We start from the raw sequence: 26834 nt of genomic DNA on the forward strand, positions 1-26834 counted from the left end.
ACTATATCTTGTGAGTTAAAGTGGGTCTTAATTTAAAATAATTTTAAAACTTATATAAATTAAATAGCCGATATTGAAACATTCTAAAGCCATATTAAGAGCACAAACGGTTTTTTTTTGTTTGATTCTTGAATTTTTTGCGCTTCCGTATGTAAATGCAAACCCGTATGTTTCAATCATTTAGCTTCAATTAAAACTTTGTTAGTGGCTTGATTTACTACCACGCAACTCCTTAAGTTAGCTATTCTTCTGTTAACTCCTAAAGATTTATTAATGTTAACCCAGCTAGAATCATTAATTAAAGATTATGGTGCTAAACCAACACATATCTTCCATGCTTGGCTTCTAATAGCCATTTGATACTCTTACTATAACAGATTCCATTTTTTTAGGATCGGTCTTGTATGTACTTTGTTGGGACCAATAATCCGTAGAGCTTTCTTTTGTAAACGTTTGAGTCGCATAATTTTTTTTGATTCACTATTTCCAACAATTATAACACCATACATTGAATGATTTCTAATTAAAGCATTGTATAAAAAAATTTAGATTTACTACCCAGCAAGCACACAACGTTGAAACAACGTTGAATTAACGTTGGTCAACGTCGATCAACGTTATTTCAACGTTGTTTCAACGTTGTGTGCTTGCTGGGTAGGCAACAGTTTATTAAACTTTCTAAGCAGGTAGATGCCTTTACTTATCTTTACTGATGGTTGTATTATATGGTCATGCCATTTATTTTGTCGTGCCAAATAATAACAAGAATACTAACGCTTTTTTTAACCTTGTAACTTTACTTCTATATTTTTTGCACAACCAAAGATTATTGTTTTTGTTTTTTCAAGACGAAGTGATAGTCCAACTATAAAACTTAAAACTAAATGCGCATTTTCTGGTATCAAGGTGGCGTAAACAACGTTATCAATACTCTGGCTATTTATAATGCCGGCTGGAAATATTATTTATTTATCCTCAATTGTTTCTTATCTCTTTTTTTAATATTGGTTGTTTTAGGTGCTTAAAGAAGTCCTAACGGTCTTACTAAAGAGCACCGCGTAATAGTATTTAACCAGGATGTTCACGCCTCCTTCCTTATCAATGATACATATATGGCCAGAGCCAGCTTTAAACCACAGATCTATAGTTCTGAAGCCAGACCTCTAACCATTACACCACAGCTGTGACAATTAATCTCTACTAATGATCTTCCAGGCAATCTTACATCTAAAGAACCTCTACTTACTGACGTAACAACTCTATACCCTGGTCTTGAAAATTAAGCAATTGAAAAAGTCATCATTTTACAATTGCTTACAAAAGGCAGCCAATTTTGAATTTGATCTCTTGTATGTTACAGCTTGGAGATCGCACCGGCTTGTGAACTTAATGTGTAAATAAAGGAAGAAGGCTTGAACTTTCTAATTAAATGTTCAGTCTGGTGAAAAATTCTTCATTGATGAATGGCAACACTCTCACTGAATCCTGTACTTTTTTTTTTAGTCACTAAGGTGCTCCAAGAAAACCTAACGGTAAAGTTGTTTAAAAATCTAAATTTTAAAAACTTGCTTGATACGGTCGGCTAAAATCCATTAGCAACAACGCTTAAGTATATCTTTTAAGTAAAACGTTAAAATATCGTTGCCAAAAATTATACCGTTATCCTATTTAATTGTTATACTAATTTTGTAGTTTTTTCAAAATATTCGTTTTGAAAATTAGAGTTGTGGTTCTGGACCATTGTGTCTCGAGACTTTTATGTGCCGGTATACTTTAAGAGAGTTATTGAAAGTGCATAAATAATTTATATACGATATAAATTAGTACTTTTTAAATAATATTTTTAAAAACTGAAAAGTACTTTATTATATTATAAGTGCTGGTCGGTAACCCCCCTAGATTTTTGGCGGCTCAAAATAAGAGTCTTATTTATCTAAATAATATAAACAAAAATCTCCACAAAGCGGCAAAAACATTTGAAAAGAAAAAGACAGTTAAAAGAAAATCTAACGTCCGAGACTTTTTCGGGCAAAGAATACCTGATTCGTCGCGGTATTCGTTATGATCTTTTATCAAACAAAAGTATATGATTGTAAGTTAACTTCATTTACGTTCATGAGATATTCTTCATTTTTCTTCTAAAGGGAAATTTTATTCAAATATTAAACTAGGGCGTATTTTTTATATACAATTCTTAGCCAAGTCGGCTATTGTTTAACAGTTTTACGCCTAGAATTACCAATTGCTTTATTTATAAACATAAAAACAACCACACTCCTAATATTGTTAAACAATACTTAACAATTCGTTATTATATCTATTATATATTGCTATTAGATCTATATTATACAATAGCAACTTGTTATCATATCATAATATTTTATTAAAAAATTGAAAAAAATAAAAATAAAAAGCAATCAATATGAATCTTTTATAATAAAAGATACATTTTTAAAAGTTATATTTATTTATACTTTGATTGTTTATTTATAATAAACTTTATTAACCCATCATAATTTGGCATTCAAATGATTAAGTTTTCTAAATCATTTGAAATGCAGGAAAATGGTATACTTTAATGATTCTCCCAATCATTTCTATTTTAGTAATTTTAGTTATAATTCCTGATTTTAAGGGTGTGTATATACATATATACATATACACACACACGCACACACAGATATATATATATATATATATATATATATATATATATATATATATATATATATATATATATATATGTATATATATATATATATATATATATATATATATATATATATATATATATATATATATATATGTATATATGTATATACATATGTTCGTGTATTCAACAGAGTGCTCAATATTCTTAAAAAAACAGAGCAATAATAAATTTATCTATCTATATCTATCTATCTATCTATCTATATATATATATATATATATATATATATATATATATATATATATATATATATATATATATATATATATATATATATATATATATATATGTAATTTGATATGTTTAAAACAAAATATTAATTTTACAAAAAATAAGAATAATTTTTCAAACAAAGTTACACTTTCCAAATTAAAATCTAATATATTCTGTAGAGTATAATCGATAGTATAATATAAATAAAAGAAAATTACTGAAATATGCAAAATAAATAAAAAATACAACAGTTGATTATAGTTAATTGAGCCATCATTGATCATGAGAATACCAATGATAGCGATACAAAGACTTGTCAACTCTTTTTCTTCTTTAGACCATTCATGCTGTATTCTGACAAAACAGTGTCTGTTGTCAGTCTACATATGGATGGTTAAGTGCCAAACTTGCTTATGCAACAAAGTTAAAAAAAATTAATTTATGTTAAAAAAAGATTTATGCAGTTTTTTTGCTAACACCAATATACTATAATTTAAAAGAATTCCGCATTATGTATTGTTTATAAAGCTGTAAGTGATTGTCTTTGCATAGCTGTTGGTCTATGTAAGATGTCCTGAACAAAATAAGAATGTTAAAAAAAATATATAAAAGTTAAATAGTAAAACATTTTAATATAAAATTAAAACGAAGGTAATTAAATTTGTTTAAAATTGTGCAAGCAAATAAAGGAAGATAACCACACAAGTATAAACTCACAGTTAAGAAATAAAAATTACATGTATAATTTTACTAACACTAAATTATTATTGAAGTGTAAATAAATGTGTGTATGTTTTAAAATTATAGGTTATATATGTAAACATATTGTTTTATTTTGTTGTTGAGCAACAGGAGTGCTATGAACCTCACCACCCATCTCCACCTACTTCCCCTGAAAAGAAAAGAAAAAGAAATACATGTCTGAATTTACTATAGGGATTTGATTTAAGTAAATGACCCATAAAGCAGATTTTAAATGTAATTATAACAAATAAAGAATAAAAGTTATTAAAAAATATTTAAAGCAAAACTGTATAAAACTATTTTACAAACAAGATTTCATAAAAATAAAAAAGATGTCATTAAAATATTTGTTTTAACAACTTTTAAACAAAACTTTTATAATGAGTTTCGATGCCTTAAAAAAATGAAAAAACATCATTTTCCAGTAAAATATTGATTTTTTAAAGACATTATAGTTCAATAACTAGCATAAGTTTGTATTGATATTGTTTTAACCAGTTATTCTGACAAGATCTTTAGATCAAATATTACATCATTTTGAAAACATGGGGACAATTAAATATACATATAAAATTATTACTAAAAAAAAGATAATCAGCTTGTTTGTCAATTATATTTTGGTAAGAGCAATTTATAGATTTATTCAACACAACCAAAATAAAAATTTACTTCCCAAAGGCTGTGGAAACTACTATAGTTAAAGAGGCCAGTCATTTTTTTTTCTTTTGAATTGATGTTACAATCCTTTTTCATCAAAAGCTTGTTCATTTATATGTATGATGCTTTTTTTTTACCTTCTAAATTTAAATAAGATTTTAATGTAGTTTCATAAAGTTTTTAGATAAAATAAAAAATATAATATATTTTTGAAAATAATATTTAAAAAAATTGAAGTACATGTTTGTATTATTTTTTATTTATTCTTAAATTATAAGAATACCAATAAATGCTTTGCAGGAACAATGGCAAACAACTGCAAGTATCTCCAATATTTTGAAAAAGAAATTTTTAATTTTTTGATTAGAATTTGTATTTTTAATCATAATATGTTCAGACACCTCTGAGACAAAGTTAGGTACCTTTGTCTTGGGTGGAGTGGTGGTGGTGGATTTCTTCCCCTTGATCATTTGCATTTATAATATTTTGCATAACTAAATGAAAATCTCAATAGTAAAATTTATTGATGAAAAAAAAAATTGATTGAATAATTTTTAGAAAAGCAGTTAGCAATTTGTATAAAGTCATTTGATCATGAAGGTTCAAAATGAATAAAAGTAAGTTCTTCTTGTTATCTACTTTTAAATAATTTAAAGAATAATATAATAATAATAAAGAAAAATGAATTATTCATTTCTATTTATTTTATAGTTTTAGTTTTATTAATTGTTGGTTAATATATTTTTCTATAATTATTTGTAAATGCTTAAGAAAAGTTGTGTAAAGTTTAATTGTTTTTTCTTGTTAAAGTAAATATTGACAAGTTCTTGACAATTTTAAGTTTTACAAATAACAACCTTTGATCAATTGTTTCAGACATCATTTAAGTAATAAAAGTTAACAAAATGCTTTGTTCGGTTTTATTTGAAAAAACTAAATTTGTAAAGAAATGGTTTTATCAAAATAGTTCAAACAAATGCATTTAAAGTTAAATTAATAATACTTAGTTTTTTATTTATTACTTATTTTTATACAGAAATATATTTTTATACTTGTTTACTAAAATTTTCTAAAAAATAAAATTAAAGAACTAGCCTCACAGCTACGTGATTGTGGTTGATTCTATTTATTCAAGCAGAACTGTCCAAATGTCCAAAAAAGTTGACGATGGTACTAGCTTTTGTTCTCTCTGTTTCAAATACCATTTGTTCCTTTTTTATTTAACATAGGAAAGCTTTTAAATATGTTTTTTTATTATCTAGACATTTTTCATCTTTGCATTATATATTTGTATATGATGCAATTGGTATAATAATTATATATTTGTATATGGGTTTTTGATTTTTCTAAATATGTTAGAACATGTTTGTTTTATTATTCTAAACATGTTAGAATTATTATTTTTGAGTTTTAAAATAATTTTGCACTGTCCTTTTGAAGCTCATTATATCAACCTTTCCCCTAATAATACATGTATTTATTGTATTACTTTTTCTGTTATAAAATACTTTTTTTTCAAGTTTTTATATTTAAATTTCCTCTATGATTTTTTTATATTCATACAAACTATGTTTGTTTTACATTTATTTCAAATTATTATTTTCTTCAAGTTTATTTAAAATGAAATGATTCAAATAAAAAAAAATCTATCTTTATTATATACTTATTTATAGATCTATATATTGAATTTATTTTGTGTTTGTTTCATATTTAAATTTTTTTAAATTATATTCATCTAATAAAAAAAGTTAGTTATATATATAATTGTTTTTTAATATATATATATATATATATATACATATATATATATATATATATATATATATATATATATATATATATATATATATATATATATATATATATATATATATATATATATATATATGAAAAAAGTTTGATATATGTTTTTCTACTTACTTATTCCTCTGTTCGTTTAAGAATATTGAGCACTCTATTTTGTAGAATACATTTAAAATTATTTGTGTGTGTGTATGTATTTATGTATATATGTATATATATATATATATATATATATATATATATATATATATATATATATATATATATGTCAAACTCAGAGCTTCTTGGTTATAAAGTGAGTGCACTACTACTACCCCATATAGGGACTTAATATTTAAATTTATAATGTTCTTTATAAATTTAGTTATTAAATCCCTTATAAATGTAAAAATTATAAATTGAAATAGTGTTATAATTTTTTTTATCAATGTTAATAAAAATATTATTGTAAATATATGGTGCTACTTGAATGGCTGAGTAAATAAAGATAATTTAAAAAAAAATTTTTAGTGAGAAAAAAAAAAATTTAGATCAAATTTTGTCTAAAAACCATTTTAAAAAGACAATTTAATTTTTTTTATATATTTTATTTTCATACATCATTCATGTATTAAGAGGAAAATTAAAATCAAATTAAAAATTTATATCAAACTTTGTTGAAAAACCATTTTAAAAAAACAATTCAACTTTTTAGTGTATATTTTATCTTTTTCAAACATTCTTTAAAATAAGTATTTTGATTATTACACTGTTACAAAAAGTAATAATAAAAAAAAGTAATATGATGAATAAATGCACTTTAAATAATAAAGACTAAAAATTATTATTCATTATAAAAAAATAATGACAGCAAACTACCTAATAAAAAGTCTTGCTCTAAAATCTATTACTGTTATATCTGATGTTTGTCTAAATAATTTGTTCTGTTCAATTAGTCATCTATTTTTCATTTTTTGTTATTTTTACATGATAAATAATTAAACCTTTTTTAAAGTTAACCATGTGATTGTTTTATGAATACAAAAAATGTTGTTTTATATAAAGTCCATTTAAATTTTGTTTATAGCTTTTATTGTAGATTTCTATAGTTTATTTTGATTGAGTAACATATGGGTTCATTTTTAAAAGTATTCTGTTTTGTTTTAAGGATTAGTCAAAGATAAATTGTTATGTTATTGTAGGTTTTTTTTTTCCAGCTTATGAAGTGATATTTACTTGAATTATATTATTTTGTAAAATCTATTCAATTTACTTTGTGTATAACAACCATATATTATATGTTAATTAAGATTATATATATATATATATATATATATATATATATATATATATATATATATATATATATATATATATATATATATATATATAATAAAATTTATAGTGATTAGGTTATACTCTTTTGATTTCTATATACTTTGGTGTCAATTAACTACAGAAAGAATTGTTTATAAGAAATAAGATACTAATTTAAAGCAAGAACACTATTTTAATTTATAATATAATAACTAAGAATTTTTTATATATACCTATAAAGTGTTTATTGTCTAGACATTTTTTAATTGAAAAAGCTATTGTTTAAATGAGAGGTTTGATGATTGTATTGTAACATGAAATGTTACAATACAAGCATCAAAATATGTTCAATATAGTGCAAACATCAAAAGATGTTCATTTTAAACATTTTTGTTTTATTAATTGTTTTTATTGTTTTATCTTTTTTTTTTCTAATTTTCTTGAAGTTTTATAATTTTGTCTTTGCATAATTTTTTTTTATAACCTTTTCCAAAAATATCTATTGACTTATTAAATTTTTTAATTAATTGTTAATCTTTTTTATGTTTTGAGTTATTTAGGTTTTATCAATGTATTGATTTTAAAAATCTTTGTTAAAAAACTAAATGTTTACCCATTGATATTATATAACTTTCACTTTCTTATGTTAAACATATTAATCATAGTTAAAAAATTTTTAGTTATTTTATTAATTTTATTATAACAACAATAACAATAAAAGTAATAATAATAGTAATAATTACAAAAATTAATTGTAACAACAATAATAATTTTATTACTATTTGTTAATGTTATTTTTCATTAATAATTATTAGCTTAATAATATTGTTTAAAATAATAAATAATAGTGATAATGATATAATAATAGTAATAAGATGTACTATGATAATAAATAAATTTGTGTGTATATAGTATGAAATAACTATGTGACAAAATTACTTATGTATGACAATAATAAAGAAAGGCCGTTGTTGTTGTTGTCCTAATGATAAATGTTTTAACTCTAAAAATATTTTTTTTGTTAACTGTTTTATTTAAACATTTTTGTTACAAAGAAAATTTTATGCTCTATAATTAAAAATATTTTGATATTTACTTTAGCATTTATTCACTACATTTACTTAATAAGTGTTGATATTTCTTGATGATGTTAGTTTTAAAGGTTATTTTGCTAAGTGTTTAAAAATAACTGTTTGTCTTTATTTGTTTTCTATTATGTTTTTTTTTTTTATTTATTTGAATACACACACACACACAAGTATGTATGTATAACAAATATAGTATTTTTATAATAATATGCCGAATAATAATATAAAAGAATATTTTTATGTTATTTAATATGTAGGCTATAGTAAGTTTCTCAAGAAAGTTAATAAAATTTTTTTCTGTCATTGACTAATAAAAAAAAAGTGTTCTAAAACTAAAAACACCATATACAAATAATGGCTGGTTCTCCTTTTAAAAATAAGAATCAAGTTCAGTGATGGTTTTCTATGGAAAATTTAAATGAATCAGTTCAATGAAATTTTTTTGGATTGTTATTAAATGAAATCATATCTGATAAAATAGCTAAATAATGGATAGCCATGGTTTGATAGTACAAGATCGTAGAAATTCCAATATACTGATGAGTTTACCTGAAGTTATTAAGGGCCCTCTTCGAAGGAGGTCATGGGCTTATAAAGAAAAGTATACTCTTAATGATTTGGAAAGGTATACAAAATATGGTGGGATTAAAGAAGAAGAGAAGGTGAATTATTATTTTTGCTTTTTTTTTTATTAGTTTAGTAATTAATAGCAAAGATTTTAATTTCAACAAGAATATTAGAATAAGAAACTAAGTTTTAAAAAACATTTGAATATTTTCTTAATATTTACAAATATTTCCAATATTTTAACACTTTTATCTCTCTCTCTCTCTCTCTCTCTCTCTCTCTCTCTCTCTCTATATATATATATATATATATATATATATATATATATATATATATATATATATATATATATACATATATATACATATATATACATATATATATATAATATATATATATATATATATATATATATATATATATATATATATATACATACATATATATATATATATATATATATATATATATATATATATATATATATATATATATATATATATACATACACTGCAACTATTTTCTATAGACGCATGTGGAATTTAGTGGATTGACAGTCTTGCAGTGGTAATAAAATTGTTCTAACGGTGCTTTTGAATAAGTATATGTAAGAAAACAATGATCCATTATCTGATTATCAATTGTCTTGATTGTATTAAAATAATTAAATTTTTAATATTCACATGGCAATTTTCTATAAATGCTCTAAAGTTTTTAGGAGTTTTGACAAGCAATTTTCTATAGACACACTAGATTTTTTACAATTTTTGTCGCAAATTTCTTATATTCTGTAGTATTTTTTATTTTGTGAGTCGAAATTAAGTTGAACTTAACGAAATGCCGAAAGGAAAGGTCCTTACCGATATTGAAAAAGGTCAAATAATGGCTTATCAAGAAAAAGTTCCAAATCGAGAAATTGCTAGAAGATTGAAAAGATCAGATCATGTTATCCGTAATTTCTTTAAAAATCCAACAGATTATGCAACAATCAAGAAGAAACCAAAGAAATCTAAGGTTTCAGGCCTTGAAAAACGCAGAATTGTTCAAATCGCATTAAATTCATCAAAAAGTTTGAAAACAGTTAAGTCAGATTTGGTTTTAAATGTTTGCAAGGAGACGGTCAAGAAAGTTCATGAAGACAGCCTAAACATTGTACGATCAAAAATCAATAAAGCACCAAATTTGAAGCTCTTTCACAAACAGAAATGGGTGGAATTCGCATGCGAAAACATGGCATGCGATTGGGAACAAGTAAGAAATTTTAGATTAAATTCTCATGAAAACGTAAGATGTCTAAATAGCTGAATATTTTTGTTTTCAATACCAGGTGATTTTTTTGGACGATAAAAAATTTAATCTTGATGAGCCTAATGGTTTTAGTGGCTACTGGCATGATTTGAGGAGAGAACCCAAATATTTTTTGACAAGGAATTTTAATGGTGGATCTTTGATGGTTTGGCTTGGGTCTTAAGCAACCGGAAAGTTAAATTTAGCATTTACATCTTTCAAAATGAAAAGTTCTGAATACATTGATGTGCTAAAATTATGTTTGATTCCATTTAAAAACAAATATCGACGCAAAAAGTTTGTTTTTCAACAAGACAACGCCAGCCATATTGAAAGAAAAAAGCCATATTGGTTTAGATAAGCAAAAAAAGTGAGCAAGTGCTCACATAAATATGCTATAGTATATATATATATATATATATATATATATATATATATATATATATATATATATATATATATATATATATATATATATATATATATATATATATATATATATATATATATATATATATATATATATAAAAGGGCAGATTGGAAAAATGACCAAAGATACAAAATAGTTTTTTTAGTTACTCAAAAAACAAACTTTAAAAGTTTAAGAAAACTTGAAAATCTTGCAACTTCAGAGCGAAATAATATAGGGCTGAGGTAATTTTTCCAAGCAAAATTTGTCAGAATAGATACATTACTGTATTGAGTATGCAGTATGAGTATGAAAAAGGGAACGCTGGCTAAACTTAAACTAAGAAGAAAATAAAAAATAACAATGAAAAAAGAAAACAATTCCTTACGGAAAAAAAAATATATGAGTACTAAAAAGAAGCTCAAGCCTGAAGCAAAAATTGCTTTTTGTTACGTTTTTAATTGTGTATAAAATAAATTACTTAAAAATTTATCTTTTGAAACATATTATTAAAGTTACACAAAACGCTTATACAAATTACTTCTAATGATTGTTTAATGAATGAATTTAAATTACTAAAAAATATTATATATATATATTATTTTTAAATTCTATAAATATTAATTTTTTCCAAAAAGTTGTTAAAAAAAAAAATTGTTAAAAAAATACAGTTGTCTATTTCAAATAGTAATTTTTAATCATTTCATGCTCTGATTAGTCAAGTTAAAAATAAAAAAATTTAAACAATTCTTTGTAAAAATAGAAACAAACAAACAAAAAAAAGTAATATAGTAATTAAATCATGGAAGATTTTTTATAAAATAAAAAACTTGAAAATTGTCTTTCAAAAGATTTTTAGAAAGACATGGAAAAATAGTTTTAAACAAATTATTATTTAAATTTATCATAAAACATGCCTATATAAAAAATATATATATGTGTGTATAAGAAGGGCAGTATTAAAATATTAGACAGGTTATTTAGTTTTTTTATATAAACTGGACAAGTTACGTAACTTTTAAGTTAATATATTTTTTGAAATTAGAATAATAAAATATTCGACAAGTTATGTAGTTTTTTTTTATTTTTATCAATATTGACAAGTTATATAATTTTTAAGTTAATGTAATTATTTTTTAAATTTAAGTCTGATTTTAAATGCTATAGTTATATAGTATTACCTAAATAATATTATATTACAGTATACATGTACTGGAATTCTGGCCAGAATTTGTAACTTTTAGGTCATTCCCATTCCAGCCGGAATTACAATAAATTAGGCCTTTGTCATGAAATAAATAAACACCCATAATAAATTAACTCCTTTGGAACAACTTATATGAATTACGGAAAAAGTATTTCAACTTGATGTTTTCCAAATGTATTTGTTTTTAAATCTGTTAATAAGTATTGATATGGATATAGTAACAGTAGCACTAAATCATTCTTAAATATTTATACATTTTATATATATGTATATCGAATACTACTATCTATCTACTATCTATAATTTCTACTAATTTATTGCTCTGTTCTTTTAAGAACATTGAGTACTCTATTTTATAGAATAGATTTAAAATTATTGTTATATATATATATATATATATATATATATATATATATATATATATATATATATATATATATATATATATATATATATATATATATATATATATATCACTTCTACAACATACAATTACAATAAGAAAATATTGTCTGAGTTTCAGAGAATTATCTCCACTTCTAACAGCAAGAAGTGTATTATTAAGGAATAAAGAAAAGATATACACTATGTGAGTCCAGATTATAATGATGCGTGGCAGTGAAACATGCAATAATGATGTCAAAAATGATGATGTCCACTATTTGGAAAGAATTGAAAAGGCAATATATATATATAAATATATATATATTATATATATATATATATATATATATATATATATATATATATATATATATATATATATTTTATATATATATATATATATATATATATATATATATATATATAATATTATTATTATACATATATATGTTATTATATATGTATAATTATATAATGTATATTATAACATTTTTATTATTATTATTATATATATATATATATATATATATCTATAAATATATATATATATATATATATATATATATATATTATATATATATATATATATATATATATATATATATATATATATATATATATATATATATATATATATATATATAGATATATATATATATGTATATATATATATAGATATATATATATATATATATATATATATATATATATATATATATATATATATATATATATATATATATATATATATATATATATATATAGAGTTTAGATAGCTAACTAGTTCGCTATATAAACTCTATAATCTCAAACATTATTGCAAGAGAAAGGTTTGCTGAAGTTTGTGCAATATTATTATTTTGATCTCCTTTTTATTTTCACAACAATATACAAACTTATCAAAAATAAACAATTACAAAATAGTTTTATTCAACGCTAACTGAAGATATATATTAAAAAAATATATTAAACTAAACTACTTACACAATTTTGAAGAACTTATAAGCTAAATTATTTAAATAGCGTATTAAAAGAGGTTAATTTATTACGATTGGGGTTAGAATTATTTAAGCTCCCGGTTAATCCATTTTGCCATATTTTAAAATAATTGAACTCCCAGGGTTAATTTATTTCAAAATAGATTAACCAGGGAGTTAAAATGTTTTAACGGGGAGTTAACTTTTCGGGCAGTTATTTCATTTCACGTCACCAAAATGCTGGAATTTATTATTTACCTTTTTTTTTAAGACGTGACACAGGCTGTGTAAATTAAATCAAAAAATCATTATCCTACAGGGCAATGAAGTTTAGGAATATTGTGGTACAAAAAGAGTTGCTATCCAGTTTTGGGCAACAAAATAGCTCTTTTTTCATCAAAAATGTTACCTGCCTCTGAGAATAGTCTCATTTTAAATGTTACTTAAATTTTAAATAGTTAAAATATATAGGATGTTTAATAGAGTAAATATTGCAATTTTAATCTAAATGGAAAAACAGAAAGTAAAGAAATAATTTTAAATATAAATATTATGCAGGTTAAAACTTTAAATTAAGAAAAAAATAAAAACAACCTATTAGAATTAAATAAAACAAGAATCAAATTAATGAAATAGTTTATATATATATATGTATATATATATATATATATATATATATATATATATATATATATATATATATATATATATATATATATATATATATATATATATATTATGTTTATTTATTTACATATCTTTATGTATTTTTTTTTTGTTACTTTTAAAATCTATATTTAGATATTTAAGTTGAACTATTGAAAATTAAATTAATGTTAATTTTAATGATTATTGTTATTGTTATTTTATTTATTGAAAAAAAAAAAAAAAAATACTATGAAAAAAATATAGCATTAAAGTTGTAAAAAGAAATATTTTTAGTTACAAAAGTTAATTAAAAATACTTAGTGATAAAAATCAAAGTAAGAAACCTGAAGAGAGATAATATTATCTGAAAGTTTAAAAAATGCTCATGTTACATTTTAAAGTTTAATATTTTAAAGATGTTATTTCAAAAAATACATTGTTTATAGAGGGGGAAAAAAAATAAAAATGTTTTCTTTTGAAATGATTTTCATTTAACTATAAAAAGCACAAGAATAACATGGATTTTGCAGAACACATAATTTCAAATATGGAAGATATAAAATTTGTAGGCATTTTTCTTAAATGTTTAAAATATGCACTTTTTTTTTTTTTAATATTTTATTGGTATTCATACTTTTCAAATTGGACAAGTTTTTGATAAAGTCATATGCACATCTCTTATCTCTTAGTTTAAACAAATCAGTTTATATATATTTAAACCAGTTACCAATGACTATTAATTACATAAAGCCAATTTTATTGTATTATTTTAATTGCAATTATGATTTTACTTTATATTGCCATTTTCATGGATGTCCAACGCCAGTTGTAACACTTTTTTCACAAAATCTTTCTGTAAGTAATAATAATCATACTGTTAGTTAATTCATTAATGAATATATTTGATTATTGAAAGTCTAAAACAGTTTCATTTATATATTGATTAAGTCTGAAACAGTTTTATTTAGCCATAGCTGTTTTTACTATTCTGTTTAATAATTTATAAATATGTTAATAATTAATTAACCTCAATATATTTCAATGAATTGAGAAACATAAAAGTTTGTGAAACCTTTCTTATTTAACAGATCAGTTTTTGTGAAAATTAATAACTATTTGCAGAAAGAATTTTTTGTGAAAAAACCTATGAAAATGATGTTTTATGTCTCTGAGAATATTTTTCATGTTCTATAGTTCTTACTTATGATTTTGAAGAAAGATTTCCAGTTGATCTTCACATATTACTCCATATCATGGGAGAAAGGTGAAGCAAATGTAATATAATATATAGTAAATAAATAAATATACAGTAAATAAAAATAATATGCATTTTATTTAAATTAAGTATAGTTTATTCAATTGGTGTTATGGGATTAAAATGTAATGAATTAATTAAATAATAAAGAATATTCTTTTAAGGAAATTACTTTAATAAATATAAGATTATGCTTCTTAGGTTTACCATCTGATAATGAAAATGTTATATATGGAGCATATATATTTCTTACTATTATGAATTTTTTTGAATAGCATTGTTAATCTCATAATATAATTAGATAACTACTTAAAGAAATATTGCTTCTATTGTCTGATTGTTTTAAGACGTGAGCATGGGAACATTTAGTTTATCATCAGATATTTGTGTTTGTTTGAATTTTTTTGAATTTACTATCAATTTATATTTTTAGTTAGTGTTGATAGTTTATTAGGTATTTTAGTTAGACATTTTAAATTGATCAAAAATAAATGCATAGAAATATATTAAAGTAAATTAAAAAATTGAATCAAAATATATTTTTGGTATTTCATTTAAAATGTTGTCTTTTATTTGTAATTGTCAATTTGAACAAAAAAAAATTTTATTTACTTTTATAATTAATTCTGTTGATTTTAATTTTAATTATATAAGTTGTATTATATATCAACTAAATTTTATTTTTGTACTCCCTTTATAGATAGGATGTTTGATTTTTAGCAATTGATTAATTATACTTTATCTAAAAAACATCATCAATAAATTAAAAAAAAATTAATGAAAAAAATTTTGCACAATTTTTATATAAAAGTTATAAATTTAATAAGTTGTTTTAGATTTCTGGTTAATATTTTTGTTTCTAACTCAGTTTAACAAAAAATTCCTTAAAAACCTAAATTTAGTTATGTTATTTTTATTTGTTATGCAAAAGTGCAAATTTAATTCTGTTATTTTATTCAAGATAATTTTGCTGTTTATAAAAAAAATGTTTATAACAAGTTGAAATAATTTTTAATTAGTAATGATAGGTCACAAAATTTTAACTATGCTTAGCATATGTGTTATTTTGTGTTCTTACACTAACAAATAATTTAAAAAGTACCATTTGTCTAAAAGTTATTTTAGACTGAAAATGGTACTTGTTATAAATATTTAAATTAATATTATACTAAAATAATATTATGTTCACTAGTGGTTTAAAATTTCATATAAAGTGTCTTGCATGTTCCAATACACTTTGTAGTTAGAAATTATTTCAAAAATCAATATAAAGTACAGTACAACATAAATTCTTAACTTTTATTCTGGTATTATACAGTTTTACAATGATATTGATTGGATTAAAATCTTGTTTTTTAAAGTCTAAACTTTTTGATGCCATGTGTATAATTGTTTTAGTTCATATATTAAATAACACAGTTAAATTTATTTCTAATTCAGACTAGATATTAACATGTCTTCTTATGAGATCAAAATGTCTCAACATAAGATCAACATGTCTCCCTATATGATAAATAGGTTAGTATATGACTCTTAGAAGCAGATAATAAGGTATTGTTTGCATCTCTCATTGATGAGAGGAGGACAAATAACAGATTACCAATGAGTCATCAAATTCTGAGATACTATCAGTTACATTTAACAGATGTCCTGCTTATTAACCAGTATTGTGTTGCAGTAGATCTTTCTTCTAGATCAAATACATTTTAATGGATGATACCTGAAAATATCATCATCCATTCTGCAATGCGTTTTTGCAGTCATAGAATTGTTCAGTGTCAATAGTAATCAACACAACTTGACTTGATCATTTAATTATTTTGGATTTTTGCTACCATGAAATGTTTGTTTACACAGTACAGTGCCCATTTGACACCATATAAATCTAAATTTTAGCATCTTGCCTTCTACTAGGGCGTATTATAGTCAGCAGGGTACATACTATTATAGTCAGCAGGGTACATACATATTTTTTTCACTCTTTTTTGAAATGGATAGTTTGATCAAGATAATTCTTTCTTCTAATGTATTCATTAGAAAAAATGAATTTTTTTTCTTCTTGTTCTCATATCAAATATCCTTCAAATGTAGATGCTACCAAAACCCTCAGTTGTTGCATGTACCCAAAGCTAAGGGTAGTTCAGTATGATATCATCAGTCATGTTGAGCACAGCTAAGTATGCTTGTATACAATAAGTAATAATAATATATATATATATATATATATATATATATATATATATATATATATATATATATATATATATATATATATATATATATATATATATGCACACACATGTTTAGATTGTTATATATTTGATATATTTTTTAGTGCTATCAAGAAATGAGTGAGAGACAAGGCTTTATAAAATCAAACAAAACTGCTTCAGATGATCTTCAACTTCATTTTATTAAGGCAAGTTTTTAATAAAAAAAAACATGAACTTATAATTGTTTTAATTCTTTATAGCTAGTTATAAAGTAATGTTCAAAACCTTTAATAAATAAGATTATTATAACAAATTAATAAGCCAATTGTAATTTGACTTTATTTTAATTTTGCGATTGGATTATTTTGTAAACAAAACGTTTTATAAACATTGCATTTAATTTTGTATATGGTAGGTTTAAAACAGGATATTATTGTAGTATGTTTCCTTTATGTAAGATTATTGTGTTTTTAACAAATCTTTGGTTTAAATTCAAATTTTTTAAATTTAGTAATAGGTGCTCTAGATTATAAAATTTCAAGTATATTATATTAAACCTAACCTCTAATTTTGTTTTCTATATACCTATATGCAAGATTATTGTGTTTTTAACAAAACATTCTTTAAATTAAAATCTTTTAAATTCATCAAATTAGTCAAATTTATTCATCAATTAGCATTATACCACAATGGTTACTTGATGCAGTTTATACCATTTTACGATGTCAAGTCTCATAGACCAAGAGTCGGGAGTCAAATAGACTCTCTACTCTTGGTCTCTGGTGTCCAGGCGCTTTAAAAAATGTTGAGAAACTTACAAAACTTTAATAAGTTTCTAAAAATTACTTCTAAGATGACATAATCATATTATATACATAGTATTTTATTAAAGTTATTATGAATTAATTTGTTAAGTCGATATATTAAGTTATGACAAGTTGCTTGTATTAGAACTAATTTGATACTCTAATACATTATTTGCTATTTAAAACTAATTTGATACTCTAATACATTATTTTACATTATTTGCTATTTAAAACAGCTTCTAAATAATCTCTAAACCTTTATATAACTTGTATAACTTATTTTTTTACTTTTTTAACTAAAATTTCACTATTTTCAAATTAAATTTTATAGGATAAAGATATTGAGTACCTCAAATCTAGTGGACAGGAAAAAGCATTTGATGCTGTTGTATTTGATGTGCTAAAAGTTCAACCTGAAGATATTGCAGTAAACTTATATTTGTCATTTTTCTAAAAGTTTTTTTAATTTGAATTTTTTTCAATAATTTTGCAGCTACCATTTATTATTTGCCTACTAGCACACCCCAACTAAATTTGTAAGCATAACACAAGTAGCATGCCCCAACTAACTTTATCAGCATGATACTAGTAGCACGCTCCAACTAACTTTGATAGCATAACACTAATGTCTAAATCAGAGCATTATAATAAAATACTATGAGCAGAATGGAATATTGCAAGTAAATTGAATATTGCAATTATTTTGTGGATTGTTGCAAGATATTGGCTACTTTTATTATCATGATGAAAAAATGTGATTTATGACATGATTAGAATTATATTTCAAACAATGTATTATATGGCATGACTGAGTTGTTGTATAATAAATTGTTATTGTCATATAATACATTTGTCATAATCAAAGATTAGAATAATTTGACTGAGAAAATTAACACTTTCTGGTCTTTATAAATATATATAACACTTTCTGTTCTTTATAAATATGTATAACACTTTTTGTTCTTTATACATTGGTGGCTCAAAAAATTAGAGCCACCCAACATTTTTACAAATTTTCATATTCTGAAGCTGATTTTTCCTATATTTTGTAATGAGTTTAATTTACAACTATTTATTTTGGGAATATAGGATATAAATAATAGTAAATGACAAAAATATAGAAGTGTAACGTATATTTAGGAAAAATAAATAAGATATACAAAATATTGTACACAAAATCACTAATACTTAGTGTGGCCACCTTTTGCAGCAATTACGGCTTCAACTCTTCTGGTCATACTTTTGATGAGGTTTTGACAATTTTTTTTTATTTCCTCGCTGTGGTGCCAAACATTTATTAATTTTTCAATCAAATCTCTTTTATTTGTTATAAGATTTTTACTTATATCCCTCTTTAACAATTCCCATAAATTTTCTATGGGATTTAGGTCGGGCGAGTTTCCTGGCCAGGGTAATACATGGATTTTTTCAGCCTCTAAAAACTTTGTTACAGTTTTTGCCTTATGGCATGGAGCAGAGTCGTGCTGGAAGGTAAAGTTCCCATTCGGATACCACTCCATCGCTTGAGGAATCATTCTTTCCTTCAAGACTTGCATGTACTGGTCCTGCCGCATTGTATTTTTTACAATGTATAACCTTCCAGTACCCTGGCTACTAATGACTGACCAGACCATAATTTTTAGCGGGTGCTTCACCCTCTCCACAAGACAATCTTCATTGAACATTTCACCTGTCCTTCTTCGGACGAAATTAGTTTTATCCATATATCATATTCAATAAAATTTCCAATGTGGATTCATCTGAGAAGCAAACCTAAAATTTTCAAAATTGGGTTAATATTTTTGATGAAATACTTATATTCTTTTTTTTTAATATGGTATTCGTTTAAATTTTAATGTGTTTATGAAGAGAAACTGAGTACTTACTCTTTCCCAATCATCAGTGGTAAAATGGCGATGATTTTTAGCCTATTGGAGACGTTTATCCTTCATTGCCTGGGTGAGCCTTGGTTTTTTGGCTGGTCTACAGGCCTTAAACCCCTGCTCCGCCATTCTTCTCCGAAGTGTTGCAAGGGATAATGTTATACCTTCATTGTTTATGATTTCCTTAAGCACTTTTTTCGATTTTCTCCTATTTTCTATCACAATATCCCTTATTTTTCTTTCGGTGCGAGGCGTTGTAATTCGATTTCGTCCACAATTTTTTCTTTTATTCAATTTTAGTGATTGATTATTGTCCAGTTTTCTTTTAATCCTATCGACTGTTAGTCTGGAAACATTCACACACTTGGCAATTTGCCTGTTGGAATGATTTCCACTCGACAAATATCCTTGAATAAGCTCTAGTTTTGTGGGAGAAATATCTTTCTCTTTGCCCATACCTTAAAAACACCAATTATTTTAAAAAATAGCAAAATTTACCTAAATATGATTAAAAAGTTGTAAAATAATGATAACTTACTTGTAAATAGAATATATAATAAGTGTTGAATAGTAAAATAAACAAATTTTGGTGTAAAAATATAAAATCAACAAATAAAAACCGCCAGAAACACAACTATCGCTCAGTACAACACGTGCTAAAATGTGACATCTTCTGCAATAATGCAACTAACTTCACTCTAAACCGCTCAATAGTGTTGTCATTGTAAAAATATGTTCAAAACAAAGTAATTAACAATGCGAAATGACAAAAACTGGACATCCGTATGTATTTTAATTAATTTCACAGTCGAAACTCAAATATTGTCTAAATTTCGAGGTGGCTCTAATTTTTTGAGCCACCACTGTAAATATGTATACCTTTTCTGTTCTTTGTAAATATGTATACACTTTCTGTTTTTTATAAATACAATTATATTGTGTTTAAAATTAGCTATAAGAATAATGAAATAAGGATAAGGCTAAAAGTAAATACAACTGAATGTAAAAGTAACTGTAAAATACATCTGAGTGTAAAAGTAAATGTAAAATACAACTGAAGGAAATAGAAAAGTGTTACTCATGATTATTTAATTTAAACATTAAAAATTTTATTAACTTTTTACTATTTTTTAAAAAAATTTTCTCTTTAGAATCAACTTACTTTAATTGATCTGCCTCTTTTTCAAAAAATTGGACCTGAGGTAAGAGAAAAAGTTTTTATTCCCTTTCTATTTAAAAAAATTGTATGTTAAAATCAATTTTTATTTTTTAGCTCTATGTATGTATGTATGTATGTATATATGGCGACGTATCCAGGCTGGTTTTTATACTGGTATACCGGTATGGGCCCCTAAATTTTTGCCCAAACTCAAATTAAACCTTTCCAGCCCGACGGGACATATATGTCCCGGTTCATTTAAAACTATATAGAGGTTCAGCTTTTGTTTATATCTGTATACAAATTAATCAAAACATTTGTCACCTAGTTATGCAACACTTCCAATTAACTTTTTGTCACGGTTTCTTTCGCGTGTATTCGGGTTTTTTGAGTTTATTTTTTTAATTCATAAAACAGTGACAATTAATATATGTTACTTAGATTTAGTAAGCTACATTATAATATGTAGTTCTGTAAAGGATCTATACCTTTGAAACTTATTTTGTATATTATTTAATCTTAGTAGAATAAAAAAAATACTTTATATCTGCATTATCGTTCTTGTATTGTTTTTTTGAAGTCTTTTTTGTATGAAATGTTTATTTGTTGCAATCTTTTAGTAAAAAAAAGTAAAAAATGAGTCAAAAAAGATATTACTCTGCTGCTGAAGTTGGAATTATTATTTTAGAAGATATTCCAATTGAAAATTACAGTGATCTGGAATCATCAGATACAGAGGATGAAGATTTTGTATTAGTAGACCGAATTCAAGCTGAGCAAGATGACAGAGAGAAATAAATTAATGATTAACCATTGTATAAATTAATGATTAGTAACGATAAGTAAAAATAATTTTGAATCATTTGTTCATGTACAGGTCCTGTAAATGTTTATTTTGATGAATGCGAAAACCCAGTAGATTATTTTTTGAAATACTTTGACGATGAAATTATGGAATCTATTACTTATCAGAGTAACTTGTATATACATCAGTTGCAGAAAAAAGTTCCAGTGCTAACAAAAAACGATTTGTATGCTTTCATTGGAATCAATATGGTAATGGGGTATCATAAGCTTCCTTCCTGGAGAAACTACTGGAGTAATGAAACCGATTTGACAGTGCCATTTGTTTCAGATATCATTCCACAAAATAGGTTTATTCAAATACTTTCAAATATACATTTAAACAACAACATTGCAATACTGCTGACAATAAAAATAAATTATATAAGTTACGTCCATTGATAGACAGTTTGAATAACAACTTTACCAAATTATACAATGTATCGCGTTTTCTTAGTATTGATGAGAGCATAATGCTTTTTAAGGGTTGTAGCTCTTTAAAACAATATAATCCTAACAAACCAATTAAAAGGGGATACAAGCTTTGGTCGATGGCTGATATGGATGGATACCTTTTTAAATTTGAAATATATCAGGGAAAAAACAATAAATTTATTGATCATACAATTCCAAAGTATTTTGGATTAGGTGATAATGTTGTTTATCAAATGATGAAATCTTTACAAGGAAAATATCATGAAGTTTACATTGACAACTACTTCATGTCTGTTCCTCTCATGGAGTATTTATTCTCATATATTGTGTTGTGGAACTTTGGATATCGATAGAAAGTGCCTAAAAATTTATGTAAAGATAAAGATTTAAAGAGGGGAGGCTTTGATTACAGAGTTTCTACAGATAACATTTTAGTTTATAAATGGATGGATAATAGACCAATGCATGTCATATCTAACTTTTCATGGCAACAGAGATCAAATGAAAAAATAAAGATGGCAGTATTGTGATGATCTCAGGCAGTAAAAGACTATAGCACTTATATGGGGGTGTTGACAAAGCTGATATGCTTTGTTCTCTTTATGGCACATCCAGGAAATCTCTAAAGTGGTGGCACCACATTCTTTTTGATCTAATTGATAGGACTGTTTGCAATGCTAATGTTGTCTACAAGAAATTGAAAGATAATATCAGTTTTCTCAATTTTCGAAGATTAGTGACACAATCATTAGTAACAATAGGTAAAGCACCAAAAATTTGGCGATTAATTTCATCAAGTCAATCATGCGAGTTGTCTACTAACAAAAAAAGAAAATCAAATTTTTCTATTCTGGTATCAATTCGGAAGAAAAATCTAGGCATCCATTTGCCAGAGCATAGTTCATGTCGAGGAATGTGCGAAGTATGCTTCAAAAATAAAAGTGAAGCACAACCTTTCATCGAGTGCAGCACATGCAAAGTTTATTTATGCATAAATGTTAAAAGAAATTGTTTTAGAGTGTATCATATGTAATATACAAAGTTATTTGGTTTATATAGAAATATTTCTTTTATAATTATTTTACCAGGGCTAAGTAATTCTACATTTCCCTAAATGGGAATGTAGAATTACTTAGCCCTGGTAAAATAATTATAAAATAAATTTTCACCAAAAAAGAACCCATTTAATATCACCCTTACACCCAACACCACCACTCACCTAATCTTACTTAGCCACCCAGTTCTACTCTCCCCTAACCAGACAGTCTACCTAAATGCAGCTCATGTGAAAATGTAATATGCATATATATATATATATATATATTATATATATATATATATATATATATATATATATATATATATATATAAACATATTTTACTTCTTTTTTGCCTGTCGGGACATATCTGTCCCGTTATAGTTTCCATGGCAACTAAAACGAGGGCCAAAGAAAAATTTATAATTTTATGCTAACAGTGCCTATAGTATATAAAATCTTAAGAAGACCTTTAAAATGCAGATAATTGTCATATGTTGGGCCTGAAAGGGTTAAAACAATTTTGTATTAGCATTAAGTTTGTGAAAAAAAAATTAATTAAAAAAATTCTTTATTACTTATTGTGATGCGATTTTGTAATATTAAAATTTATTGTCATAATTACAAATTGTTTTTAATGTCGTTTAGAAAAAGCAACATTTGCAAATGACTTTTAAAGCAGATTATAAATGTATTTTAAGTCAATCAGAATGCTTAATTCGAATTCATGCGGATGAGATATGGAATATGTTACTATTGGATTAAAATGTAAAATGCACGTTTTGATTGGATTAAAATAAGAAATGCTTAGCATTTTATATTTTTATAATTCCTTTCATAAAAATATCAATAACTTAATTTTCTAACATATCAATTACTTGTTCCTGATAATATACTATTTTTGCTTTTACTGGCTGATATTTTTACAATCGCGAAACCTAGTCTATTCAAAGATAAACTTAAAGTTAGACCTTTTAAAAATTGAGCTTAATGATATAGCCAATGGTAAAAGTCCATTATTTAACACTCATTCAAATAAATTTGTCAATATATCTAAAGAGCGTCAAGGACTAGCACGTCGATTAAGAAAAAATAATTTGTTTGTATTGATGCAGTGTTAATATAATGAGTTTAGAATTTATTCTGTTAGAACAAGAGTTTCATTTTTAGCTAAATGAAATGGAAAGAAGAAATAAAGCTTTATTGGTTTAAATAAGCAAAATTTCAGGTTAAAAAAATAAAATTTAATTAACAAACATAATTTATTAATAGATATGCTTGACAATAAAGTTTACAGTCAATCATGTAAAACCTCACCTCTAATTCTGTTTTCTATACACCTATATATCTGTGGTTCTTAACTTTTTTGCAGTCACAGACCATTCTCAAAATTTTAGCCATCTGATGGACCCTTTTCAACATTTTAACAATCTGATGAACTCTTTTCAAAGTTTTTATATGGAAGATGAACTTAATTGTAAATGTAAATGGAAAGAAAAAAAAGGCATGGAAAAAAAACACCTTTATTTATTAGTATCAAGTAAAGTTTAGCATATGACAGTTTTTTAATAAGATGGCTGCTGGTGTTTCTTGTCAATTAGCACACTAACTTGAAGAATTCTCTTAGACAATGTATAAGGCATATACTCTTTTATGTTGGGTTATAATTTTTAGTTTTTATTGAGACTAAAGCTGAGAACTCTGGCTCACATAGTAGCAAACAGAATCAATATGGAGGTTGCTTGTTTAAAAAGGGTAAACTTTTAGTTCGATCGCCTAAGCTTTCTTTCTTTGAGCACACAAGTTCTACTGTCTAGTAAACAAGGCACCACACATAAGTTCTACTATGTCTAGTTAACAAAGCTTCAGGAGAGTTTCTGCAAAAGTGTGAGGCTTTTTTTTGGACAATGCAACTTTGTATGATACTTCTAAACACGGTTTTTGTTTTGGAGCAAAATCTAGCTTGGCTAAAGTTCTGGCTCTCTTAAATCATTAGCATTTTTCCTAGGTAGACAGATTTAAGATAATATGACAATTTTGCTAACTGAAAACTGCCATTAGCAAGCATTTTATTGCATTTTATTTTAGTTCCACTTCTGCAAGTCAACATGGCATCATTTCAACTAATTTCTTTGTCGTATCTGAGTCGATATCAGCCCAAGCTTCTTGGAGCATGATTTTTAAATCTTCTTTTCTTTTTAGACATCGTGTGCCACATTTTTTATCCAGAATAGCCCAGAGATGTTCAGTTGGATTGAGATCTGGACTTTGCGCAGGCCATTCAAGTAACTCAATTTGCTTTTGGATAAAAAACTCTTTTGCTTTCTTTGATGTATGTTTAGGGTCATTTTCTTGTTGAAAGATAAAAGGTTTTCCTAATCGCAGTTTTTTAGTTGAAGCCAGAAGATTTTTTATTGAGAATGTTAACATAAACCTCAGAGTCCATAATTCCATCAATAAACTCCAGTTTTCCTGTTCCGTTCCAAGCCATTGATCCCCATACCATAACATTGCCTCCACTAAATTTTACTGTGTCTCGAATACAACTGAGTGTGAATGCTTCCCCTTTTTTTCTCCATACTTTTTGAGCTCCATCGGACTTCACAAGATTAAATTTTGACTCGTCCGTCCACAAAACTTTCCTCCAGAATGATACTTGCATATTTACATATTTTTTAGCAAATGCAAGTCTTCGTTTTCGATCGATTTTTGAAAGGAATGGTTTCTTGTGTGGAACTCTTGCTTTGGATACACTTTCTTTCAATCGATTTCGAATAGTACATGAGCTCACTTTTAACCCAAAATCTTTCTCAAGGAGGCTTGACACTTTTGGTGCTGAGAAAAAGCGGTTTTTTTGCACCATCTTGACAATTTGTCGATCTATTCTTGATGTTGTTTTACGCTTTGCTCCGAATCTGGGCTGATTTTGCACATATCCAAACATATTATACTTTTTAATCAGATCGCTGATGGTTCCTAATGCCATTCCAGTCGCTTTATTTATCGACCTAAATGTTTTACCTTGCTTGAACAAGTCAATAACCAAATTGCGTTGAGCTTGGGACCATTCCTTGATTTTAACTCCCATACTTGATGATATCAATGGTAAATCAAATGAATTTAAAAAAATATCAGTCAATTATTAAAAATTACTCGTAAAACAACAATATTTCTAAAACCATTGGTTTAAAAACTTTTTTTAATAATCAA

The 26834-nt window shown here is 24.6% G+C and overlaps 1 protein-coding gene and 1 long non-coding RNA gene across 8 annotated transcripts in view; one reads left to right on the forward strand and one right to left on the reverse strand.

Moving 5' to 3' along the window:
• Window positions 1-1967: 1967 nt before the first annotated feature.
• LOC101236386 (ras-specific guanine nucleotide-releasing factor RalGPS2) overlaps window positions 1968-26834 on the forward strand; it is a 71145-nt gene continuing 46278 nt past the window's right edge. The window contains exons 1-5 of one of the 7 annotated variants that reach the window (XM_065790869.1): window positions 1968-2092; window positions 4886-4944; window positions 17584-17667; window positions 18599-18694; window positions 21302-21352. In XM_065790869.1, coding sequence (XP_065646941.1) covers window positions 17596-17667; window positions 18599-18694; window positions 21302-21352 — 219 coding nt within the window. In that variant the 5' untranslated portion in view covers window positions 1968-2092; window positions 4886-4944; window positions 17584-17595. Of the gene's footprint in view, window positions 2093-4250; window positions 4291-4885; window positions 4945-8699; window positions 9177-14495; window positions 14559-15181; window positions 15269-16691; window positions 16767-17583; window positions 17668-18598; window positions 18695-21301; window positions 21353-26834 lie in introns of those variants that run through there. The other 6 variants (XM_065790870.1, XM_065790866.1, XM_065790868.1 and 3 more) reach the window with 6 other exon arrangements.
• Window positions 3030-7105, reverse strand: LOC136076934 (uncharacterized). The gene is made up of 2 exons (XR_010636699.1): window positions 6989-7105; window positions 3030-3500 (listed from the first exon to the last, which is right to left on the reverse strand). It is a non-coding gene; the product is annotated as an uncharacterized LOC136076934 (long non-coding RNA).

The sequence above is a fragment of the Hydra vulgaris genome, chromosome 02, assembly GCF_038396675.1.
Source record: "Hydra vulgaris chromosome 02, alternate assembly HydraT2T_AEP".
In the NCBI taxonomy this organism is placed as follows: Eukaryota; Metazoa; Cnidaria; class Hydrozoa; order Anthoathecata; family Hydridae; genus Hydra; species Hydra vulgaris.